The following is a 26,877-nucleotide window of genomic DNA, read 5'->3' on the forward strand; positions in this document are numbered from 1 at the left end:
ATAGAATGGAAATATTGTCATGTGCCAGGTAGTGTATACTATGAAATGGACCAAACAGACCTGATACTTGTTCTCATGGAACTAAGTCTGGTGTGAGTATACTAAATAGCATATCTAAAGCTATCTACTAAAATGATAGTTAAATAAACACATAGAAGAGTTGGAAGAGGACCTAAGAAAAGGGCCCACATAGAAAAAGAAAACAAGCTTTGTCTGGGAATGTGTTCTATTTTAAGGTCATGTGGATAAAGAATTAGCTACACCATGTTAGGTTGAGGAAAGATAGAGAGATTTTGTTCCAGCAAAGATAGACCTGGAATATGAAGAGAGTCTGTAGTTAAGATATAGTAACGGGTTATTATTTTAATGCTTTTTAAATCATTTTTAATATTTATTTTATTTATATGAGTACACCATTGTTGTCTTCAGACACAATAGAAGAAGACATCAAATCCCATTACAAATGGTTGTGAGCCATCATGTGGTTGCTGGGAATTGAACTCAGGACCTCTGGAAGAGCAGCAAATGTTCTTAACTGCTAAGCCATCTCTCCATCCCAGAGTACCAAGATTAAAGAGCTAAGAAAAGGTCATGTTGGGAAGAGTGTATGAAATGGCAGTCAAGTGAGAGCTCAGGGACGGTTTGATGTGGACAAAAGTCACCACTACATATCTCTGCAGAATGGGCAAGAAGAGAGACACCATGCAAACAGTGAGGCCAGATGAGAAGACTGTAATGATGAGGGGTCTGAGGGACACCAGCATAAGAAATATTGTTGGAAGAGAGATGGGTGGCCTTAGTTTGAAGGTCTGGATTTATAGGCTAGTGATCCTGAGTAAAGAGGCATGAATGAGAAAAAGTGGTATTTGGGGGTCTTTGCCTATGAAAGAATTTAACAAACATCAAAATACGCAAAGATGGTATTTATGTGACTTTCACTGAGGGGTGTCACAGGGACATTAACAGAGAACTGTTTTTTAACACATTGAATTGATATCTTGTCATCTGACAGGAGTCCACTGTATCTCAAGGCCCACTCTATACAAAATGGATCTCCCTCTGTAAAAATTCCCTGTAGCTGCTTCTTGCCTCAGAGATCACACCCTGACTATCAAGATTATTAATGTCCAGACTTGTCAGGGAATTCACACCCTTGCTGTGAGTTCTAAGAGAATTCAGTTACTTCCAAAGAGCACAAGTCTCAGAGTAAAGTGCTGCACTTAGTAACAACCCTATGGGTACATAGAATGCTCTCAGGCTCAAGTTTGAACCCGTTAAAGCTCTATGAACTTGAACACATTACTTAAGCTCACTTTACTTCAGAAGCTTGTGAAGTTTGGGGACAATGTTAGTACATATAACCCATAGGGTTGTTGTGTAGCTTAAATGGTCTATTTCATTGCACATTTGCAAAGAGGTAAAAGTCAGTTAGTAATAGTGATAACAGCAGTAGCAATGATGTGCTATCCAAATCTTCCATGAAACCCCACTCAGGATGATAGTGGCTTAATGAGAGAATACATACAGCATCAGTACAATCCTTACAGGTACACAATGCATCTCTAACATTCCCACCCTGCCAGCATGTGTCCTACGGACCTACGAATAACTGGACTATGATCCTGAGCCTCAGCAAAGTTCAAACTGCTCAAACTGTGTCAGAGAGACTGTGTGATGCTGCTATATCTAACCCCGTGGGCCAATGCTTACTTAATGCTATTTCTCTCTTGTTTCTCTACCCTAATTTCTTAGATAATGTAGGAGAGCAGAGGGAAAGTTTTCTTATGCATCTCTTCATTTAAGGGATCACTACAATGGGGGAAACAAGAGAACTGACCTTCATCAAAGAAAGAAAGTAGTACCAGTGCTAATTAGGGGAAAATGCATTGAGAAAAATTTTACACTGTAAGCAACCATTTGAATAAATATATGCTACTACAAGAACACTCAATGGGAGGGGTAAGAGCTGGCTGGGTCTACAGTATTCCATACACTCCCTTGACAATACACATTGTGAAACTGAGTACATATGCCTGACCCAATGATCCAATTGGATTTCCTTTGATGCAGCAATTCAGCACTTAGGAACATGCCTGTCCTACAGAAATGGTCTGACAGACTGAAGGAGTGTCTGCCTAGCTCACTAAATCAGTAATGATATGTTATGTCTGCTATCTCCCTGTTAGTGCAAAAATGTAAAATAATGGCTAAAACAGCAAATAATAAAGTGAGTTTTAGTACACTAAGCACATCCACATAATGGCATCTATAGAACCTTAAAAGTCAATAAGGTAGCAATGCATGAATGACAGGAGAGATCCTTTGGCTATGTTGGTTTTTAAAAGTATTATTAATTCAGTTAACACAATGCATTTTGATCATCTTCAACCCCTGGTTCTTCCCTTCCCTCTGTGAAGACCCACCCCACCTTCAGAATAACAGGAAACAACGCTATTGGTGTCAATATATCTACACACACACACACACACACACACACACACACACACACACACACACACACCACTTTATATATGCTAGGGAATAATAAAAGAATATGAACCAGACTTTTTGATGTATTGGATTTTCAGTTCTACTAGTGGCAGCAGGTGGGGCAAAGGTATAAAGCTAGTTGTTTTGTGTAATTCCAACCTGTTTGTTCACCTTTCCTTTCTTCCTCTCTCTCTTCCTCTATTTTTATTCCCATATTCTGTCTTTCTTTCTTCTTGCCTCCTTTCCCTTCCTTCATTCCCACCTCTCCTTTATTCTACTATAACTAGCACATACTTCTTTCATCATAAAACCCAATAAAAAATAACTCGATGCACATTCATTACCCTTTATACTATTCTTCAATAAACTCATGCATTGGTTGTCCTGACTTCATTAGGCTCCCATGCATAATCTTCATAGGAAGTTTAAAAGGGAGAAGGGAGATTAGACTTGAAATGCTGTGAGTTTCCTTTTGTATTAAGCATAGAGATGAATATTCATTTATTGGCACAGGTAAATGTTCAGCAACTCACTCACTTGCTGCCAAGGATAATAGACAGTAAGAGTATCATAGAACTTTCACATCCAGGCTCAAACTTGACAAAATACACATAGCAAAGCAAAGCAAAACAACAACAACAAAACCATTCAATCTTTGTGCTGGGGCAAAATAAAAAATCCACTGCTGGACAGTAGGAAGATTAGGAGACTATCATGTGCTGCATGGACACACATCACAGGGAATGACAACCAATAGCATCAGAAGAACATTTCTATATCTAACAGTGGATAGATTCACATTAGCACATTCTATTTGAACATTATTTCTCCTCAATATCCTTGAGCCCATGCCACCCCAAGCAGCTGTCACTTTAAAATTGTCTCCTTTCAGGTTTTGTACTCCCTCCTGCAAGACCTGCACATTTGAGCTCAAATTGAGGTTGGTGCAATTTAATCTGGCTGAGGCAATTTAATGCCAAAGGCAAATTGCAAGAATAAAACGTGCATATAGAATTAACCTCTGGCAATATAATTTCAAAATACTGTAGGATCATTTTTGCATCCCTAATTATTATTTTTATAATTACATACACTTATGGGGTATAGTGTAGTGATTCAATGCAGGTATACCTGTACAATGATAAAACAAGATAATTTCTATTTCTTTCTCCTTAAGGATTTGCCTTTTGATTTTGAACATTGAAGTAACACTCTCCCAATTCTCTGTAAATACCTAATGAATCCTTGTAAGTTGTAGTCATCCCTTGTTCCTTAGAACATATGCAACTATTCCTATCCCTTAACTATGTTCTGATACTCAGTGCTCATAGACTTCCCAGCCTCTGCATATTGCTAGTACTTTATATCTTCTAAAGAACAGGCTGCTGTGGTTCTCTCTGGAGAAAGGCAACAGAGCCGAGGCTTGAGCTGCACTGACGCAGCTAGGTCATTGTGATCTGCTAGTGGAATTTTTGATTTCTAGTGGACCAAGGAGGACCATGAATTCAAGGCTGTACTGCTGAGGAACTGCTTCTAGCATTTGCCTCCCCAAGGACAGATAGAACTCCTTGTTATGTTGGGACTTGAAAGGCAAGTGTTCTGTTTTCTTCTTGCCAGCTTTTGTTCTTGCCTTCCATTCTTATACCCAAGTACTATGAACTTGATAAAGAATTATGTGGGTATGCTGAAAATAGGGAAACTAAAGATGTGGGGACACATCATGACATCATGTCTAACGGGTTGATTATTTTTAAAGGCATTCTACCAGTAAGCTGAGGATTGGGACTCAGTGCAATTCTGCCTCCTGAACTCCACCACACTGCCTACCTCTCGGGAATCAAGTACTTTGCACTTGCCTTTTTCTCACTGATGTTTAGATTTATGAGAATTTGAGATTAGCTTTTTTGTCTGAAAGTGTGCAATTTGGTAAACAAAACCAACACAAAAACAAAAGAAGCAAGCAAACCACTAGCAGAAGATTCCCCACTAAGCTGTTATCAAATGTGAGGTCTGAAAAGAGCAGATACAGAGGCATCTTAACAAACAAGACTAGAAACATCCCACAAATTCTAAGGAGTCAGCCAAATTCTACATTATTCTGTCTTCTGCTATGAAGTCCTAGTAGTCAGGATATTCCTCCCTCTTTGAGCAGAAAAAAAGAAAAAGTATGGATCCTTGAATGGACATATTTCATCCTCTTTAAGGAAGCACAAAGCTTAGGATAAGCTAGCCTCTCAGGGAAATGAGTCATCATCTGGATGTGCGTAATCCACTCTGATCATAGCATTGTAGACATGAAGATAACTGAATACAGCAAAGGATATTCTTCCTGAAGATTTGGGGACTGAATCTCTGATCTCAGCTCTGCTGCATTCTCGCTGTGTGGCATGGAAATACCTGTGTTCAAGGTGTGGAGATGTCTTCCTAAGAATTCTATGACTTATCTTCAGGAAGACTCCTGCTACCTAAGTGCAGCACGGAGGTTCTATTTTACACATCACTATCCAGGACTTATGCAGTATCTAGTGCATTGGAACTACTTTGAAGAGAGATGAAATGAGTAACAGCAACAGCCAGCAGGTTTGTGGAGGAGGGGAAGGGTAGGCATTGGCTGTAAATCTTAGACTTCTCATGTATAACTCATTGGAATCTTATAATCCCTCTTCAAAGCAGAACACTTACAGCCATGCCATCTGATCGAAGATGAATGTGTAACTTGCCTAGGTTTACAGAAGTGGAAATATTGTATGTGGTAACCCTGTTTCTATTGTAATACCTACTGATAAACACTGTGTTGTAAGTGTAGACTCCATCATTTTAGCATATGATGATAGACCATCATATGGTTTTTATCTCAATAACAGGGTGGGCTGGAGAGAGGAAAGAAGGGGCCATGGAGGGATACAGGAAGAAGAAGACAGCAAATAAGAACAATAGTGGTCACCTCCTCCCACTTTAAGATATTTTCTCTTTCCATCTCCATGCGGGAGAGTATGTTGGTGACTGTGCCATTATGCCAGAGGGAGGGGAAAGTTCTATGATGCTCAGTACTGGAACATTCCCAGCTGGACAAGGAAGGATGTCCTCCTAGGTGTAACACTCTAAGATATGAAAAATGAGGCGCTCCATCCAGAAGACAGTTCCAGGATGGCGAAATGCCTGAAATGTATTTCACTCGAGAAGGCTGAAGGGGCTGATTTACAGAAGTAATGGGCACTTTCTATTTTTCTCTTGTCAAAATTCCCAAGATATTTCTTGGAGAAGGAGGAATAGATTCAATTTCTTTATGGACAAGAAGGACAAAGACAAAGTTTTCAAATTTTGTGGGAGGAGAAAAACAACCTTCTAATAAGAATGTCCAGAAATAGGCCACATTCTTGATAGTGAAAAGACTGTCAAGGGCAGTAGTTAAGAAACATTCATAGGTTTTGGACTATGGACTCTCTGGTGCTCTCAAAACCCCAGGTATTGCTTCGATATTTCTGTCATTTGTGAAAAACCAAAAGAGATGGAGTTATAACTCAGCAGAGTGATGGGTTTAAGATCCATAATGACTAATCTCAAAAGGGTATGTCCCCAACCCCTGCACCTCTCCCTATGCCCCAGGAAAGACAGAGTGTAAAAAGGGCTCACCTTTCTTCTCAAATTCCACTTTCTCTTCTCCTGGCCTTCCCAAGCTGTCCAGGGCATGGGTCATCTGGCTACCAAACTCATCCTCACGGGAGACGTGGTTGGCTCGCCTGGGTGGTTCCTCCTCCTCTTCATAGTCATAGTCATCCAGGATGGGGGTTTCCCGGATAGGCACACCAATGACTGAGTTGTGTGTCTGAAGTCTGGAGGATCGGAAGCTTTCCCTGGCCTGAGGACCCAGCAGCACTGATGGGATGTAGTGAATCTCATGAGTAGCTTCTGTACTTGCGCTCTTCTGTGGGATGCGCCGGCGCTTCTGCCAGCGTCGCTGGGCATACAGTGCCACTGTGAACACCAACAGCAGGAGGAGAAGTGCAATGAGTCCACCCTGGAGGAGGAATAAAGAAGGACAAAGAAATGGGCCACTGGTTTGTCAATAGTAGATCCAGATTGCTTTCCTATCTGCCCCAATTAGCTTGGGTCCAAAGGTTCCAACATTGATGGATTTATAAGTAGAGAGACACTACTTTCCAGTCCAGATAATTTCATTAACAACTTGTGGCCGGGCAGTAGTGGTGCCGGCCTTTAAAGCCAGCACTCGGGAGGCAGAGGCAGGAGGATTTCTGAGTTCAAGGCCAGCCTGGTCTACAGAGTGAATTTCAGGACAGAGAAACCCTGTTTTGAAAAACAAACAAAAACAAAAAACAAAAAACAAAAAACAAAAATAAAAATAAAAAAACAAAAAAAGTTTGATACAAAGACAAAAACATATCAGTAAAAGCCATGTTAGGACTATCTACCTTGTTAAATGCAGGTGGTTGCTTTCTTGTTTCTCCTACCAGCTGAGCAGCCCCAGGACAGTCCATCACACTCTCTCAGCCTTATTTTATTATCTACAACATGAGTTTCCCAGAATCTCAAGAGATAGTAAAATCCCCTACACTCCATCACAACTTTCAGATAGTATTAGATTGCATTATCCAAATCCAAATATTTCTTTAACGATTTTTATTAGATATTTTCTTCATTTACTACAGTCTGTATTTTCTTCATTTTCAGTCCTTTAATCTTTGATTTTTCAAGAAGGGGTTTGGGGTACAATGTAGGTTCTTAAAACATGTTTGAAGAATGAATGAATGAATGAATGAATGAAAAAAACTTCCCAAGGCTCATTTAATTAGAAACTTAAGATATACTGAAGTTTATTTTATCTTTAGTTTATCCAAACTTCGGCTATTAGAAATATGGCACATGTTTGAAATTTACGAAATGATCTTGTCTATGATTTTCTGAGGGCAGAATATTCCCTAAATAAGCATTCATCTTCCAGGTTCCTGACAATGGTGGATAGCAGGAGTTTTTCACCTCTTTGGGTTTTGGTACTGCTTAGCACAGCTCTGTTAGTGTGTCTTGAGAGAAGGTGAGTGACTCCAGCAGATACTGTTTAACAATCTTATCATCTTTTCACTAAATTTGTCCCTATATCCTGCTGACCAAACACATAGCAAACACTACAATGTTCTTTTATCTAAGATCTGTAATTCACTACAGTAAATATACATGTATCCTCTCTTAAAATGGGTAAGGTTGGAAGGTAGCTGGGTATAAGTTTGGGATGGGAGAATTATAGCAGCACAGAAGTCCTGCCTTGAACTTGGTAGTGATCTACAGTAAGGTCCCAAGGAATACTTTCCTAGATATCACAACTTAAAAATCAATAACAAAAACTGAACATAACCTTACCACCACTACATGACTTTATTTCAATGCACATATGTATAAATTTTCAAGTATATGTAAAATATGTCAGTCAAAAGCTTCTTTGTAGAGGGAGATACGATGAAAGTTGAGGGATGTGGAGAACATATCAGAAATTGGCTGCTGGTAAGCATGGGCTCTAAATGTTCCTCTGCCAGGGAACCTGCAGGGTTGTTGTATCAACACCACTAAAAAGCAAAAGAATTCACTGCAGACTAGAGGGCCGTGTATAAGCATGAGGCCCTTGAGAGAACCACTGGACTACCTCTGTTTCATTTGGACATTCAACTCGGGAAAGAAAAACACATGACTCAGCAGGGAAAAATAGCACACTGAGTCACCAGAAGTGGCTAAGGTTGCTAGAACTGACCCATGCTAATGGCGACACATTCCGACTCCAGGTTCTTTCACCAGAGACAAGTGAAGAAAGAGAAGAAGCAATTGATGTGTCATCGAGAGCTGGGGCATCCAGCCTCTGAGCACACAGGAGGAGCAAATCCAGTCACTGGTGGCCAAAAAATATATATCTTGCAGGACAAAACAAGTATCACAGAAGGAGAGAGGAATGTTGGGTGGACAATTGTGGATTTTCATAAAGCAAGTTAAGAAGAAGACAAAGTTCAAAGGCTGGTACTGAAGCCCTTTGGTCTCAGAGTCAACCTGATGCCACATCCAATATGAGGGAAAATATTTTTGGTTTGTTTGTTTGTGTGTTTGTTTTTTAAGATAAATAAAAATGGTGAAAGACTGAAAATCTTCCCTCTGCCCCAAATAACAGTTTATTGGTTATCAGTTTTGCATTAGTGTTTACAATGCAAAAGTGTGTGTGGAGGAACTTGATTTACATCTTCTTTATGAGTCCGAGAATTTCACTATGTTCTCTGAGTAAGAGGAGGGAAGAATGAATCCCCTTCTCTTCTTTATTCTTGTTTCCTTGCCTGTCTCTCTGTAGGATTTTTCTATTTTCCCAAATCCATTATTGAGAATGCCCATAGATTCCCCAATAGAGGCAGGCAAGAACAAGGCCATGAAATGATAAGGACAGAGGGTTATGACGTGAAAAGCCAGTGTCCAGAATATGTGAGGCTCTGACTCACTGCATACTACTGCCTGCGACAAGTGTACTACAATGGTTACCTCTTTGGGCTCCCATAGGCTCCTATTCTCATTGTGAAGAATTATGCTAAGAATTTTAAAAAAACAACACATGATCTGAGTAAGAGATATCTGCCACAGAAAATCCACAAATAGAAGCCTCCTTCCTTTAGTTTCTCTATTTCTCTACTCTAGAACAAATCTTCTCACTCTGCTTGGCACTTTTTAGTCTGGTACTCTAGATGTTTCATGGCAGCACCCTTGCTTTCTTTCCATGCTTTTATTCCCTTCAAGACTCACCTATCCTGCCTATTTTATCTCACCATGGAGCCAAACTGACTGGTTAGCCTGTCCCTAAAGTATGATGGTCCTTTACATCAATTCATTGTCACCTTTACCTAAAATCTTTCACTCTCTAAAGTGCACTGAATAATGTACTCCAAGAAATATGCCCTCACAGGACCTCAAGGGGTGACCTCATTTGGAAATCAGAACTTTGTGGATATAATTAGTGAAGGTGAAGGCATATGAAATTAGAAAAAAAACCTTAAAAAAATTGGCTGGTGTCCCACTAACAGGAGAGAACATAGAGGCATGAACACAAAGATGGAAGGTAAGGTGAAGACAAAGACATAAATTAGGGTGACCCAAACTGAAGGCCACAGAATACCACAGGTCCACAGGCTTTCCTTCCCAAGCTTGGGTAGATACTTCTAATAGAGCTTCTGGAATTAGTGTCCCCTGGTGGCATCTTTTGGGTGATTTCTGACCTTGAGCAATGAGAGGATAATTTTATTTTGTTTTAGGCCACATAGCTTACGATAGCTGTTGTAGAAGCCCCAGGAATCTGATCTGATCAATAAAACTATTCCTTCCATACTCTTCATCTTAGGGATTATGTCTTCTGAGAACATCTTCAATACCACTACAGCACCATGAATAAACTCTTGAGAAAGCAAAGGGGAGAAACATTTATTGTGCCTATGGTTTTAGTTCATCATAGCAAAAGCGAAGTGACTCACACTGTGTCATCCAGGGAGCAGAGAAAATGCCTGATCTCTCATTTTTCCTTCTTTCCCTGCTGAATTAAACCCCTTATGAATCAGCGTTTAATATACAAACAATAGCTTGCTTTATATATTCTCAGCCCAGTCAAGTCTGTGATTAACATTAACCATACAGGACCTTGGCTTCTTTGTTTCCAAGTGTTGCAGAGCTCCCCATGATCTGGCTATACTACATTCAACTGATGATTTCAGGCCATATTTCCAGGCCAGGTTATGAAATGCTATTTCTTAGCCTATGGTGTAATGTGGAAACTGTTGTAAGAAATACCCCTAGTTACATTGGAGACATGTAAGTATAAGGCCTTGTCAGTAACTCTGTCACCCACACAGCCCCTGAGAATACATTGTATGTTACTTTAGCTGCTCAGCTTTTTCTCTGAGCACCTTTACCTTTACCTTGTGCTTGCACAAACAATATCAAAACTCATAAATTGCAGGGTTTAGGGACTAAAAAACACCCCCAAGACACCCTCCCAAGAGATAGCCTTCAGAGAAGTCACAGTTGGCATGTCATTCTGCCTGGCCTCATTTTCATCTATTTCTCATGCTAAAATATCCAGGCACAGGAGAAGAAGCAAGAGAATGGAAAGAGGATAATATGGGAAATGCTTTATTTGACAATGTGTCTTTCGGAAACTGATTATTTCTGTCTCTGGCCTTTTTAATATTCCCTCACAATGGCCAAGCCGCAAGGGGATTTGGTCTTCTAAGTCTGGATTTATAACACTCTGTTCAGCAGTGATAAGAACACGGGCCTTTAATCCTCAGAGCTGTGAACATGCATATTCTCCCAAGTAATGTCCTTCCCTTCTTGCCACTTGTTTCGGGTCCCTGGCAGGCAGCCGCACGATAGCTCTGAGCAGGTGACCCATTGCGTGTTCTATTTGGCCAAATGCCTAGTGACAGAGGGAGTATGGTAGGATGGGACAAGCATCCATGTTCTCTGAGAAGTTGCTCTGGGGCTTCAGCCTATGCGTAAGGTGTATAAGAAAATAATCCAATCCCTTTGTGGTACATATAAGGAAACTGTTTCTGTCACTGAGAGAAGAAGAATATTTTGGCCATGAGCACAGAATATCCTACAAATGTTTTAGAGAAAGATTTTGTAGTCATACCCACCATAGCTGCTAATAAACCTGTCAGTCAAGAAAATGTCCTTCATGAAAGAGGTTCTGGAAGCTACCATTTCTCTCCCGTCCCAGGTCAAGATAGCTTTCGTGGTAGTAATCATTTAAATGAGTGCTAGATGACCTGTTTGCCTTTACTTCCCCTCTTCCTTAATCTAAATTCCTTTTCCTACCATAATGCGAGCTGGTAAAAACTGATCTACTTCATCTCCCATTGACTCAGCTGAAATTCAAGTTTTTGTCACACAGTCAGGACTCCATATTTGTGAGTAAGCTAGTGTCAAATGTACACTTTTGAGAGATTCATGAAGACTCCGTAAGCTTTATTTTTGACATAGGTTGGTAGAATCATGCTATGGCTATAGGAAGATCATGTTGTATGTGGTAGGGAGACAGAAATCAGGGAGGCCACTGAGGTTTCTCATGACAAGGTAAAATGGTGTTTCTAACATGGGATAAATTTGTGCCCCAGGTGCCATTTGGAATGAGGAGCAGTTATAGTTGTCAGAGCTAGGGGTGGTATAGGATTTGTATTATTAGCTAGTGAGCCGTAAGTAGAGGCCAGGAAAATTTAGGGAAATACCCTAAGTGTTCAGGAAAGTCATAAGAAAAAACGAAACAAAACAAAACAAAACAAAATAAAACAAAGCAAAACAAAACAAACAAGTGTTGAGGTACTAATACCAACAACTGAGAGCCCTTGGTTTAACAGAAATGATAAAAACTAATATAACTAAGGCTGTGGAGATATGCAGCTGGCTACTGGCGATTCTATGACATGTACATAACAGAATAGGAAGGTTGATTGGCAGTAAAGGAGGAGGAAGAAGGAGATACCAATGATGACTGAGGACTGGATTCTAGCATTGGGCCAGAGAGGGACCTATCTAATTAATGATTTCCTGAATAATACCCTATGTTATGCAAGATCCTAGCCCATAATCAAATGAAAGATGCTTGCATGTATAAATAATCAATTTGTTAAAGGAAGATAAATACACATAAAAGATAAGTTGTTGTATATAAATACTTATACATATTCACATTTGTAACAATATACCCACACCCCTCTTTATGTGTATAATTAGTTATATTTATCTACATTTATTTCTTTGCCTCTAGGGAAATATTGGCTGACCTGTTTAAAAAGGCCCTATTAAAGAAAATAAAAGGTGTTTTTCTTTTAAATAAGTCACCCTATTTATCATGTATGTCTTAGATGCATATTTTATTTCCCAAGACAATACAGAAGAGGGGGGAAATGTAGAAAAACAATGTGGTTCTTTGGAAAATATTCAACTACCGCCTATTGTTTAATAGATTATATAACTTTAATTGTCTTTAGGCCATATCAGAAAAGGAGCTAAGCCTTCACATAATCTGAATCCAATGGACAATAATTTATCCACTGGACTGGAGCTAATAAACACTCGGGTGGGAGGTACTGACCATGACCCCAACAGACATGGTAGGATTGGCTTTATTTTAGTTGTGGGTTGTGGTTAAGTCACTTAACTTTCCCATTTTTTATCAACAAACAGGGTTACTAGCATGTAACTGAGAATTAATGGGGGGAACACAATCAGATCATGTTATATAACAACATGTCTAACATAACGAGTTGCATTTAGCAGATCTTAGGAGATGTAACATCTTTATTGCTGACTCAAGACTCTATTTCCCTTACAAATTTGAATATGAGATATTGATGACGTCAGTTTTTGCCAGACAGTGTAGTGTGAGATAGTTTTAATACATCTCACCCTGCTTCCAGGCTGTGAAGCACAATGTGCAGGTAAAACTGTGTGCCTTTAAAAATCTTTTCTTCTCTCTAGCTCTTTACTAATTCATATATTTTCAGATAGAGTCTGATAGGCAGAGCTGCAGCTTGCTTCTTAGGCCAAGTAATCTTTAAACCTGAGATCTTCACGTTTCTGCCTGTCCAACGTTGGCATCATAGGTGTGTGTCCCCAACACCTGCCCAAAAGGCAAACAATAGCCATCCTTGCTCTAATATTTTAGAAGATAAGAAAACCAACACTGGCCTTGAAAACTCTTTAGGTCAGATGGAATACCTACATGCTTTTGCTACTTTGCCTAAGATTTCAAGTATGAATGAAGGCACTATAGCACATTAAAAAATAAACTAACACAGCAACATGCTGTGTTTCTTATGACAGTGTTCCTCTGACTGAAATGACCCACCTGACTTCTTTATTTTTTTTGAAGTAAGAAGTCCAGGGTCATGAATTCTCTAAAATAGCTAGGTCAAGTGATCACTTGCTAGTCCCACTGAGTCATGCTTGTTTATTAGAGAACACAGGACTTTGTAGTGTAACTTGAATATTACCTACTCCCTTGGGCCAGCCTTGACTTGGAGATGGGTTGTAAGAACAGGGTGTCTGGGAGTGGCAAAACAAATGACTTGAACTCAAATTATGGGTCCTAGCTGATAGCTTCTCTTCTGCTTGAGACAGCTTGCCAGGTTCTCTCTCTCTCTCTCTCTCTCTCTCTCTCTCTCTCTCTGTGTGTGTGTGTGTGTGTGTGTGTGTGTGTGTTTTCTGCTCTAGATAGCTTTCTCTTGCCATTCTAAAAACTCTCTGGATACCTCATCTCTGGAATATCAAAAGTCCAATCTTTTATTTACATATCAATTCAGTCATTACCCCAAGTTCTCTTTTAAGTATACCGTGAATTAGCATCCCTTGACCCTGGCCTCTTGATTCTTAGAGAGAGCAAGCATAAACACATGCCTGGGCCTGTTCCTAAACTGGCTCTGTCTCAAGATGACCTTGAACTCAGGAATCTGCCTACCTTTGTAAGTATAAACAAACAAACAAACAAAAATCTTAGCTGGGTGTGATCTTGTCCTGGGATTTCCACTCCGGAAATTTCTTTATCTCCTTCCTTCATAACTCTCTGATAAGCTGGCTCAAAGTGTGCCTACCTTTATTCCCTTAGAACTGTGAAGCTCCTTATACAATTCACATTGCACCCTTATATTTTGCGAAGTTGAGAAATTATATATATTTAACTCATGTTTTCAGCATTCTTTCCCACGGCCTTAAGCGCTGTCCTAAAGATCATAGTTTTCTACCATTTTGCTGAGACATTAGAGACACCCTTGCCTCCCAGACTCCTGTTGTCTCTGATTATCATGGAGTCATTAACCTTGAGAGAGGACATTCCTCAAAGGAGAAATGTGAAAATATATACGTTAGTTATTATATAAATGCACCTTACGCCCACAGCAACCATCAACACTTGTGGAGGCTCCTGCCCTGCTGGCTCTTCTCTAGAGGCAGAAACCATGTCATTCTGTCCCTTTCATGGCCAAGCAGATATAACATTAATCAACTGTATATTTCTTAGGATCTATTTCAGGATCTGACAGGTACCTGAGAAGGTATCATTGTGTACCTACTCTATTTCTATGCTGAGAATCAATGAATGGAGAGGACAGGTTTTATTTCTTTCAAAATGATTGTGAACAATACCTGGTCCTAGGAGATTTTCAGTTAATTGTTTAAGAAATGAATGAATAAATGAAGTATATATTAAGTATACTTCTTTGAGGATAAGTGGTTGAAATACACCTACACCAGTCTGGGAATCCTCCACCTGTATGTAACAGGATAATTCACACAAGCCATTAAGCACAAAACAGTATTCCTCTCCATATCCTTAGGTGGCCTCTCAAGGTCTCTCAGATCCTACTCTAAAGGATGGATCATGGGGACAGAAGTGGATTGATTTTCTTCCGATAATTTTAAGTCACAGAAATAAACAGATACACTCTGTGTGGTCAGGGAGGGGTTCTGCCTGAATTCCTTGATCAATTCCTTCTCTGCACTGCTTCAAGGAAACACCTGGAAACAGTCAAGTTCAGAACTTCTCTGTCATCAACCAGTATTGTGACCTTAATAAAGTCTCTCTGTGATGCTTAAGTTTTGAAGCTCTGGAATGACAGGACCAACACTCACTCAAATATGTTGTGGTAGAGATCATATAAAATAGGTGGAACAACAATATGAACTACCCAGTACCCCCCAGAGCTCGTGTCTCTAGCTGCATATATATCAGAAGATGGCCTAGTCAGCCATCATTGGAAAGAGAGGCCCATTGGTCTTGCAAACTTTATATGCCTCAGTACAGGGGAATGCCAGGGCCAAGAAGTGGGAGTAGGGGGGGTAGGGGAGTAGGGGGGTAGGGGAGTGGGGAGGTAGAGTATGGGGGACTTTTCGGGTAGCATTGGAAATGTAAATGAAGAAAATACCTAATTAAAATAAAATAAAAAATTGTACAGTATATTCTCTTTTGAGACAAGATCTCACAATGTTGTCCAATGCTAGCCTGAAACTATGTTTTATCCATGCTGTTCCCAAACTCCCCATCCTCCTACTTAAGGTCGTAGTGGTACCACCTTGTTGTTTTATACTGACTCTGTGCCAAACTATTTGCCTGGATTTAGAAATACACTGATATGCCCTTGAAAAATGTGCAATTGTTTGGGGGAATAGATATGCAAGCAGATAATTACTACCAGGCACAGTTTGATAAACTTTATGCCAGGGGGAAACCATGAGAAGCAAAGGGTTTCTCACAGCATCCAGTGCAAATCATAGAGGGAGTGGGAATAAAACAGAATTCCCTGTAACTCCAATTAAAGATAAATTAAAAGGGAAAAGGACTGCCCATGCAATCAGGTATACTCACATCCAAAATGGGACTGGACTGCTATAGAGGCCACTGAGCAGCATAGTGGCTATAAGTTGAAGCATCCACACTGTTATTTAGCAGTTGGAAAGCCTGACATAGGTCAAGGATTTTTTTTTTTTTGAGCCTCTGCTCTTTTATTTGAAAGTGAAAAACAATAGTCTTGATCGAATGACAGCATTGTGAAGATTAAATGAACAGCTGCACAAAAGAGATCTAACACATCAGTGCTCATAGAATGATGGTGTCATGAATTCTGGCTTAGGAAAAATACAATGAGGAAGGAATCATAGACCCTAGTGTGTCACTTGTTTCTTATAAACTATGGAAGCCAACATAGAATCCATGCCTCACATTCCCGATTGTTTAAAAAACAAACAAGATGGCTGCAGCAGCCAAATAAGCTAGGCATCCTTAACTTCATTTAGCAATTGAGTATACTAAGCCTCCAACAGGGCACTCTGCCCGAGTTCACAAGGTTGTTTAGTGGCAGAGCACAGATGTGATTTTAGAATCTGAATCCATGTGCTGTAAGTTGCTGTGATCATCCTGAAATTGTCACTGTCATAAAAGGTATGGATGGAAGATGAGAAGACCCCCTCATCCTTTACTCAGTATCTCAGTCCAGGCTCCTATAGCCACAAAAACACTCCTATCCCTATATCAACAGTTAGCATTATGTCAATTATAGAGATTTCTGAAGTGGGAATGTAGGCTATACGAAAGGCAAGGCATGTAAAATAAGTTTCCTCTGGGGGTGGGGGTGGCTTGCCTGCTGCACAGTCAATCTGATGCTGGCCTCATGAAAAATCAAAGTTACTCAGAGTAAAAGAGGTTTGGTATGGCAGCAGGGCAGGGGAGACACCCGCTACTGGGACTATGTTGATGAGCATAGTCTTCTCATTGTAGTCCCTTCTAGTAGGGCTTTTCACTGTCATTCAATCCCAAGACTTTTCTCCCCTTATCTTTACTTAACCTCCACTATATCATTCACTTTTTCCTGTACTTGACTATATTACATGCTAATGTGTTCAATTTTTTGTACCCAAATAGGAATGGAATTTGGTTGTTCATAAACAGCAATGATTTATTTTTCCCCTAAACATCAAAAGTACCACTTAGTACCCTATTGTTTTTTAACAAATACTTTTGGATGGTTTGCAGGAAGAACAGATTAGACAATAGGCAGAAGGTTCTCCAAGCATCTATTAGCCTCTTGAGCCTAGGACTGTGCTTGGGTTGTTCTAAAATCCTATCCTCAGTGAGAGACCAGAACATACTTAAAGGATGAAGAAAATAATGCTTTTAATGCCACATTGATTTCTGGCAACGGCATTCAGTCTATAGGAAGTATTAGGAAGCAAATGTGTGTACCTGGCTAACTTGTATCTGATGTTGGAGGAAAACAAAGGAAAAAAAACTGCAAATTCCAAACTTTATAAACTGCTGCAGTTTCCCTGTATGCATCAGTATGGAAATATGGAAATAATGGAGATTTGCGTGAAAGACAGCAGCCGGGAAGTAGCTCTGAATTTGGGTCAAAATCCAATCTGATCATCTATAAAGCTCTGGACCAGCCTCTTATTTTAAGCCTTGCCGCTGCCACCTTCCCCCAACCCCCAAATTTCGTGCACGCACACACTGTCTGTGTGTGTGTGTGTGTGTGTGTGGTGTACATGTGAGTGTGTGTATGCATGCATATTAGTATGTTTCACATGTACAGGTGGAGGTTACAGTCTGACACTCAGAATCATCTTATATATTGAGGTCGGGCCACCTGAACCCAGAGCTCACTCAGAAAACAGAGATAGCCCACTTCCTCTGGGGATGCTCTGTCTCTGACTTCTGGATGTTAAGATTAGGTGTGGGCTACCATGCCCACCTGACATGTAGGTGAATAATAGGAAATTAGACTCTGGTCATCAAATGCTATGCTGATTGAGCCTCTAGGGTGTCACCTTGATTTTCTCATTTTAAAATGGTCAGCTTGACAAGTCTCTTCATGCAAAGAATCCCCTGACTCTGATCATATTTATAAACTAAGTGTATACTACACTGTGGTTTATATACAATCCTTAGTATAGAAAGTGTAGTGAAAGAGCGATGAATATAAACACCACCAGTAACTGGCAGAGATAACAGCAACCACCAAAAGCAATGCCACATCTTTGGGATTTCCACTGCATCTGATGCTTCTATCATCTGTCCATCAAGCTTCTTCAAAACCCATTACCAGGCACACAATAGGAGTCTTGTTAGAGGCCCATTTTTGGATGCCATTTTTGGTCATTGGTGATGGAACTGTCAATTGTCTTTAAGGCCCGAGGATCTCTCCCACTGAGCCTGATCAGGAAATCCCCAGGACAGTTAGTTATCAGGGCAGAGAGTCAAGCAAGGCATGTCCAGGAATAATAAAGGAAAAAGACAACAGACTCAACAGGAGGCTAGTGCATACAGTGGAAGGGAGCTTCCCTGTTCCTGATGGAGGGTGAGGGTACTTCACGCTTTCTTCTCTATCTTCCTGTATTGTGTTATCTTAATTTATATATATCTTGCAATTCCTTGAGAACTTGAAGTTAGCAAAGAGAATTATCTTTCTACTACTTTCCTGTGGGTGGTATATGTATATACACAAGGGAGCACATGTATGTGCCTGCATTTATAGAGTTCAGAGGTCAAAACCAAGTATCTTTATCAACCTGTAACTCAACTTTTAAGACAGGTTCTGAAAATGAATGTGCATTTCAGTGACTGGTTAGAGTGGATGGCCTCTATTCTTTTTTTTTTATTACATATTTTCCTCAATTACATTTCCAATGCTATCCCAAAAGTCCCCCACAGCCTCCCCAGCACTCCCCTACCCACCCATTCCCATTTTTTGGCCCTGGCATTCCCCTGTACTGGGGCATATAAAGTTTGCCTGGCCAATGGGCCTCTCTTTCCAGTGATGGCCGACTAGGCCATCTTTTGATACATATGCATATACATATAGAGTCAAGAGCTCTGGGGTACTGGTTAGTTCATAATGTTGTTCCACCAATAGGGTTGCAGATCTCTTTAGCTCCTTGGGTACTTTCTCTAGCTCCTCCACTGGGGGCCCTGTGATCCATCCAATAGTTGACTGTGAGCATCCACTTCTGTGTTTGCTAGGCCCTGGCCTAGTCTCACAAGGGACAGCTATATCACGGTCCTTGCAACAAAGGCTTGCTAGTGTATGCAATGGTGTCATCGTTTGGAGGCTAATTATGGGATGGATCCCTGGATATGGCAGTCTCTAGATGGTCCATCCTTTTGTCTCAGCTCCAAACTTTGTCTCTGTAACTCCTTCCATGGGTAATTGTTTCCAGTTCTAAGAAGGAGCAAAGTGTCCACACTTTGGTCTTCGTTCTTCTTCAGTTTCATATGTTTTGCATATTGTACCTTATATCTCGCTATACTAAGTTTCTGGGCTAATATCCACTTATCAGTGAGTACATTTCATTTGAGTTCTTTTGTGATTGGGTTACCTCATTCAGGATGATGCCCTCCAGGTCCAACCATTTGCCTAGGAATTTCATAAAATCATTCTTTTTAATAGTTGAGTAGTACTCCATTGTGTAAATGTACCACATTTTTTGTATCCATTCCTCTGTTGAGGGGCATATATCCAGAAGATGTCCCAACGAGTAAGAAGGACACATGCTCCACTATGTTCATAGCAGTCTTATTTATAATAGCCAGAAGCTGGAAAGAACCCAGATGCCCCTCTATTCTTAAAATAATAGTGTTAATTGATTCAAGTCTGACATGGAGTCAATGATAACTTTAAGTTGATATGCTTAACCATTGACATCTACAAATGTCTGTTTCCAATCCTGATGGTGGAATGGATATGAATGCTGGGTAGCACACAATTTAATCTGTTTTGCAGAGAAAGGACTATTGTGTCCATTATTCAAATCTAGCAGTCTTGTAAGAAATCATAATATAAAAAGCAAAAATAAAATAAAATAAAGCAGAAAAGAAAATTGCCAAGAGAAGATGGTAATAAGGTATTCTTTTATTATTATTATCATTATTATTTATTCCTGGTGTCTATGCTTAGCAGAGGATCAAATGGTGCGGGCATTGTAGGGAGAAAACATTAGGAAGGAAACAGGAGCAGAAATTCCACAGAAAAAAAATAGGATTAAGATAAGCAAAATAAGCAAAAGTACTTTCTGCTGGAAAAATTCAACTTTTTGCTTATAGTCCTCTCAGATTTCCTTAAGAGAACAAAGTATCTGCAAACTGGCCTAGTCCTAAGACTCTCCGGTTATTTATCTAACCTGCAGAATTCACCAAGGAAGCATGGTCATCAGTTGTCCGGAGCTAGCTTAGGGATGACAGAGCAGGGCATTTGATCTTGGGAGTTCAAATCTCACCCATGACAGCTTCTGAGCTAGTGCTCACAAGCAGGCTGATTTCTTCCCTGAATCTCTTTCTCCCCTCTGTGAGAGTACATCTGTCATTCAGTCTGATTCTCCAATTCACTGAAGGAGGCAGATAAGGTTAATGATCTCCTGCATGAAGTTATCTAAATAAAGTGAATGAATATTCATCTGCATTGATTTAATACACCAAAAGGAAAATGTTTGTGGGACATGGGAAGAAAAAAGGTGTTCTTTGGCATTGGAAATTTCAGGGTACTTTGCAAGAGGAGAGATAGAATGAGTCAAAATAGGGTTGAACAGAAGAGAAAGAAAGAAAGATTCCTGTCCTCTTGGCGCAGTTCAAATGCCTTAGTCAGATACATCCAGGAAAATTCTTTCATCTTGGTCAAACATTCTTCCTTGTTCTGGGTCTATGTCCCAAGGCTTTCCAATTAGGTTAGAGGGCAGAGGAGCACAAAGCAATAAAGAGGACCTGGAATGAAGCCTTAGGACTCTATTTCTCCTCTGGAATGGCTCTGACTACTATTTCTGTACTGCAAATAATGATGGCCACATGATGGGGTATCAAACACTCAGTGCTGACACTGACTGGGGAAGAACAGGTCTTTGTCATAGTCCTTAAAGGAGTTCTTTATATCAATAAGGACAAAATGTTAGCTATCATCTGTTTCATTCTTTTTCTCATCTATCTAGCTGTTTTGAATTTGTATGAGGAAGATACAGAAATCCCTAAAACCTAATATTCATTAACTGCATCAATAGAATGTTCTAAGTAAATTGCTGTTATTAATATGATACTCATATAGAAATTTTTCTTTCTTTGTTTTAATTATTTTTTTAATTAGGTATTTTCTTCATTTACATTTCCAATGCTATCCCATAAGTCCCCCATACCCTCCCCCTCCCCACTCCTCTACCTACCCACTCCCACTTCTTGGCCCTGGTGTTCCTCTGTACTGAGGCATATAAAGTTTGCAAGACCAATGGGCCTCTCTTCCCAGTGATGGCCAACTAGGCCATCTTCTGATACATATGCAGCTAGAGACACGAGCTCTGTGGGTACTGGTTAGTTCATATTGTTGTTCCACCTATAGGGTTGCAGACCCCTTTAGCTCCTTGGGTACTTTCTCTAGTTCCTCCATTCCCTTCTCTCCAAAAGCATCTACACTATTTCTCCCCTTTTAATCAATGTACTCTCAGAATTTCACTGCAATGCAAAACAGGTGCTTTTTTCTCATTCCCTAGCATTTTGTTTCTCATTCATTGTGTTTGGAAAGAGGTGAGCCCCTTCTGTCTGCTGCTTTTGTCCCTGACACATGCAGAAACACATGCACTATTCTTCACACTTCTTGTCTATGACCAGTATATGGAATTTCTGCTTTGCTAGTTACCAGGACGATCCATGGGGCTGTCTGTCCTTCTGTGCAGCAGAGCAAGCCTGAGAGCCTTGGGATCCGATGGTAACTGTGAGGAGGGGCTGTTTCCAGTTCCTATGGGACAGTGCCTCCTCACTCAAAAGCAAAATATCATAGGAAACTACTGGACATGGATCTGTTGGGCTCAGGGAGACTAGGAACTGCGAACTAAATCTGTTTTATGAGACATGGAGAGAGTAACTCAGCCTCTCATAGCCTAAATTCCTCACCAATCAAGTAGTAAGAAGAGCTAACCTGACTTGACTCTTAGGGCAACTGTGAGTATCAGATTGTATGACGGACATGAAAACAGTGGAAAATTAACAAGTGTTACATACATATGAAGATCAAGCCAAACACAGTGACAACATACTCTTAAAACTATCACTGTATGTCCTGGATAGTTTTATGTCAACTTGACATAAGCTAGATTCATCAGAAAGGAGTATATTTTAGTTGAGAAAATACATCTATAAGATGAGCCTATAGGCAAGCCTCTAGAACTCAGAAACAATAGAAGACTTGCCTTTCTCAAATATAGTATCTTAGTTAAAATTACTATTGATGTCATCAAACACCTTGTCCAGAGCAACTTAGAGAGGAAAAGAGTTTATCCAGCTTATACTTACACATTTCAGTTCATCATTAGAAACTAAATCAGGCCAAGAACTCAAGCAGAGCAGGAGTTTTGAGGCAGGAGCTAGTGAAGTGGCCACAGGAGAATGCTGCTTATCAGCTCTCTCTTTACTGTTTGCTCAGCCTGCTTTCTTAGAGAACCCAGGAAGACCAGCCTGAGGTGGCCCAACCCTTAGAGCTGAAACATTTTATTTTTGCCTATGTAACTAAGAGTCTGAAATAAATGCCATGATTTCTTTTTTTAAAAAAATAAAACAAGATATTCTAAAAATAAAATGTCACTCAGAGTGCAGTGCATCCACCATAGTCAGCAGGTACCAAAAGGGTATGGGGGACTTTTGGGATAGCATTGGAAATGTAAATGAAGAAAATACCTAATAAAAATAATTAAAAAAATAAATTCAATTTAAAGAAAAGAAAGAAAACAACAGCTTTGTGTTTCCTAACCCATTTGACTCTGTAGTACAGAGGCTCTTTGAAGGTAACTGTGAGGATGCTGATCCAAATCCAAGTTCTTATGTTACTGTTTCTGTATTTTGTGCCACTGATAAAATATATATTGGTTAATTTTTGCTAATTAAATGCAGGTTTGATAGGTTTGCTCCATTATAAATGATTGTTTTTATCCGTATTATGAATAGGAGATACCTGTAAGATCCCTTTTGGACCAACAATTCTGGACTAAAAATGTTAATGTACCTTATCTCTGTGTAACAGGAGCATATCTTTGGAGCATGGTGAATGCACAAGGCTGGGCAATGGATGGATGAGTTGGCCGAAAGAAAAAGGCCTATGCCAATCCCTCTGTTCTATAGACCAGAGAAGGCAACAGAGTTACTTAGCTGCCTACCACCAGTCTGAGAAGGGAGCCTGAGGCAGGCACAGATTGTGTTTGGTTTACAGGGAAAGACTAATAACTCAGCAGAGACGGCACAGATGTGTTTGGCATTCAGGCCACCTCACCCTGATACTCCCTCTCTTCCTCCTCCACACCATTTCCAGTGTCAGCTAATCCCTTCTGCACAAGCCATGTACCCCATTCCATGCTGAACAGATGCTTAACAGTGGCTGGATGGAAACCCAGCAGAGCCAGACACAACTGGTCTTGCTCAGCTCAAATCCCACTTTCCAAATGTCACAGTCCATGGGAGCTGAGAGCTTTTAGGGTTCGAGGACATGGTTGGAAATGTAAAGCTTTTGAACACTTGCCTTTGAAAAATGTTTCTAAGTACAAGTCATACCAAACAAGTTGCTCCAATTTAGGTAGATGTTGGAAGGCAGAAAATTGTAGAGCTCTTTAAGACAAAGTAGAAGAAAAGCCATTCTTTCATTTTGTAAAGGAGAAGATCAAGGCTGAGAGAGGACAAGACAATTAAAACCTCCCTACGTCAACTACAGCCCAAGGTAGAGGCAGGATTGGAACCTGGATGCTTATAGGTCCATTTGAAGCTTGTTTTGGTTCGATAGGAAGCAGAAGAGTAAAAATGGGCATGCAATCTCAAGGATTTGCTGTTAACAATTGGCATTCACTGTTGGGCAGAGCATTACAGGAGAAACAAAATTCTCAGTCCAGTTTCTAAGCCCCTGTTACATGACAATCACTGGCAATCATAAATTAAGTACCTTAAATGACTAACACAGTCCTCTCTGAAAATCACTAAGGTTGACGTTAGTACATCCACTCTGCAGAAAAATAAAAAAAAGCAGGCTAAGAAATCTGCTTCAGGTAAAAACATTACTGTGTAGCCAAGTCACTGTTAGCACACAGACCTCTAACAGTAGAAAAGAAATTGAAAGAATTTTTCATGGCCTCCTCCCACCTTCAAGAGCATTGCTGTTAAGTAGAGGCTAAGAGAATGTAAAAGCAAACAAAACCATCATCACAACACAACAGGGCTATCTGCACAGCTAGGGTAAGGCTCTCCTGCCTTCAGTACTGCCTTTGGGATGAGGATGATAATAACAGAGATTTCTTCCTTGTATGCCGAATTTCAACAGAGTCTAATGAATACATCAATGAAGAAAGAGGAGCTTTTCATGTAAATCTGCTAAAATGCACACACCCCTGAATTTCAGGGAAATTCTGTAAATTCTATGTCTAAAGTGAAAGTGGTACATAGCATTGTACCCTAGCCCCATTCTTCAGGTGGCAAGAGGAAATGAATGTTTGTGTCAGCTTTGCAGGTGAATCTCAAAGGCATTAGGTCACATTTTCCAGAAACTGGAGGTATCTCTTTCAGACCTGACCCCATAGGGGGTAAGTATGTTCGAATCCAGCTGTGAGTAGTGAGGGTATGCCAGTGTTGCAATAAAATTAAGTCCCATCACAAGCTGAAAACCAAGACATAGACACCAACTAGGAAGCCATGCACAGCTGGAGACCAACCTCAGTGCTGATGGAACCCACTTTCCCCACTGCCTTCGATCATCCTCCACATTCAAAGAGTAGTATGTTCTTTAATAAGACATGGAAATTTAAGGTGTATAGAAGTCCAACGGACAGCCCTTTTGTAGCAGTATGAACTGGGCTCTGTGATTAATACTGCTAATCACAACAGCTTTTCAGTCTTGAGAAAGAAATAGAGAGAAGCTGGAAGTTGGTGGGAAACCATACTGTTGGTTAGAAACTTGTCCAGAACCTGGCATAAGGAAAAAGAGCGATAAAGTCTAGTTTGAGGATCCTGGTGGAGACCCTTCACAGTGACTCTCACTTTTCATTGTATTTTATTCTCCTTCAGGATAGAGGCAATGTCTATTCTGGTCACTATGTTGTATTGCTAGCACCTGTTCCATAGTAGAGAGATGGGCATTAAGATTCAATAGGGCATGGCAAGACCCAGTCCTTAAATGAGACTCCTGGTTCTATTCTTAATATTAAGTAAATGATTCTTTCTGAGTTCTACACTTTTGAAATGAATACAATGACACTATGTGATTTATAGGAATTTTGTGTGGGTTAATATATATTATCTGCTTAGACTATCTGGCACCTAATAAGTGCTATATAAATGTAAGCTCTTTCTAAAGGAGCAATAAAGTTTTTCTAGAAATGCAAACAAAATAGGTGTAATGTCTAATAGTAAACACCTAATTTTTAAAGTTGGATTATAAAATATAGAACAATACCAGAACTATGGAGGGCCATGCTTAAACAACTTGCATGCATTATTTTCTTTTCAATTCTTTTTGTTGTTGTTGTTTCTTTTGAGACAGTGTCTTAGTATTTGGAATTCATGGCTACCTGTGAGTTGGCAATTCTCATCATGACCTGCAAAGTGATGGAATTAGAGACATAAACTGCAATGCCTTGCTATATTAATTAATTCTTTAAAAAGGATCATAAGGTAGGTTCTAGTATCAATGTTCATTTATTGTTGTTTTATAGGCAAAAATGACACATTTATTGAGATATTAATTTTTTCAAGGGAAAATAAGAGAAATAGCAAAAATCTAAATATTGACTAGCATCCATGAATTATACTGTGTTTTAATGTGCTGTACTGTGTGGTGCTATGCTATGTCCAACCTCAGCACAACTTCATATGAATTTTTACACCACCTGGAATGGAGGAGCCACAATATATTTGCTGCTTTGGGTATATCCTCTCTACAAGCCCCATAGAGACTATTCATCTTTGACTATTCCATCTTCTAGGAGACTCACAATTGTGTTCTCCCCAAAATCTACATCCGGAGGTATGATGTTCTCAAATGGTGGTAGAACTGTCACCACATGCTGTCATTTCCACCATATCCTATAAAGTCTAATTAGAACAGAAAAGAGTGTTAGAATAATGATACAGGAATCCTGGTCCAGTGCAAGAAGAAAAGGAATGATGCAACCATGGAGTTTCAGCCTCTACAGGCTCAGAGTAGTTGCTTCTCCAACTCCCAGCAGTCCCCTTAGAATCTCTGACATGCATGGCTGAGCTAAGGAAATGATCATGAGAAAGGTGGCAATCTTTCTGTAAGAAATCACAGAGAGACAGTGTGATATCAGAGATGTAAAACACAGAATTCAACCCCAAGTTAGCTTGATTCTGGAGGCTGATAAATTACATTAATCAAGTTCTCATTCTCCTCAAGGCCTAAGTTTCACCATATGTTAAAAAAGTGGAGGATCTCCAAAGATTTCTCCCCAGTGCCAAACATCTTGCATAAGCATCATGAGCTAAGAAATTCTAAGTCAGTATCCCAGGTGCCATCCATGTTTCAGTGGGCCTTATTGACTTTGACTGAGCATGTTCAGGGATACATGAGAACCTCACTGCTTTTTGTCTGTAGAGAAACCCAAGAAGAGCTGTGTGTGTCTCTTTTACTGATTTTCATTTAAGAAAGTGTCATCTGAGTATTAACGGAAAGGGTAGGACACAAAACAAGATGAAACCCAACTTTCAAGACCATTGGTTTTATTGACCAGATTTTCCACTAAGAGCATTAATCCCTGAGAACCAATGCCTTTATCTATAAAACAAATGTAGAAATAGCAAAAGAATATATATGTATATGTTCATATATATGTTATGTTATA

The 26,877-nt window shown here is 39.9% G+C and overlaps 1 protein-coding gene across 5 annotated transcripts in view; it reads right to left on the reverse strand.

The window, feature by feature from the left end:
• The window catches only part of Astn2 (astrotactin 2), a 1,023,735-nt gene that overhangs the window by 798,198 nt on the left and 198,660 nt on the right, over positions 1-26,877 (reverse strand). For all 5 annotated transcript variants that reach the window (NM_019514.3, NM_207109.2, XM_030253680.1 and 2 more), the window contains exon 3: positions 6,124-6,508. In NM_019514.3, coding sequence (NP_062387.2) covers positions 6,124-6,508 — 385 coding nt within the window. The remainder of the gene's footprint in view (positions 1-6,123; positions 6,509-26,877) is intronic.

This window comes from Mus musculus, chromosome 4, assembly GCF_000001635.26.
Source record: "Mus musculus strain C57BL/6J chromosome 4, GRCm38.p6 C57BL/6J".
In the NCBI taxonomy this organism is placed as follows: domain Eukaryota; kingdom Metazoa; phylum Chordata; class Mammalia; order Rodentia; family Muridae; genus Mus; species Mus musculus.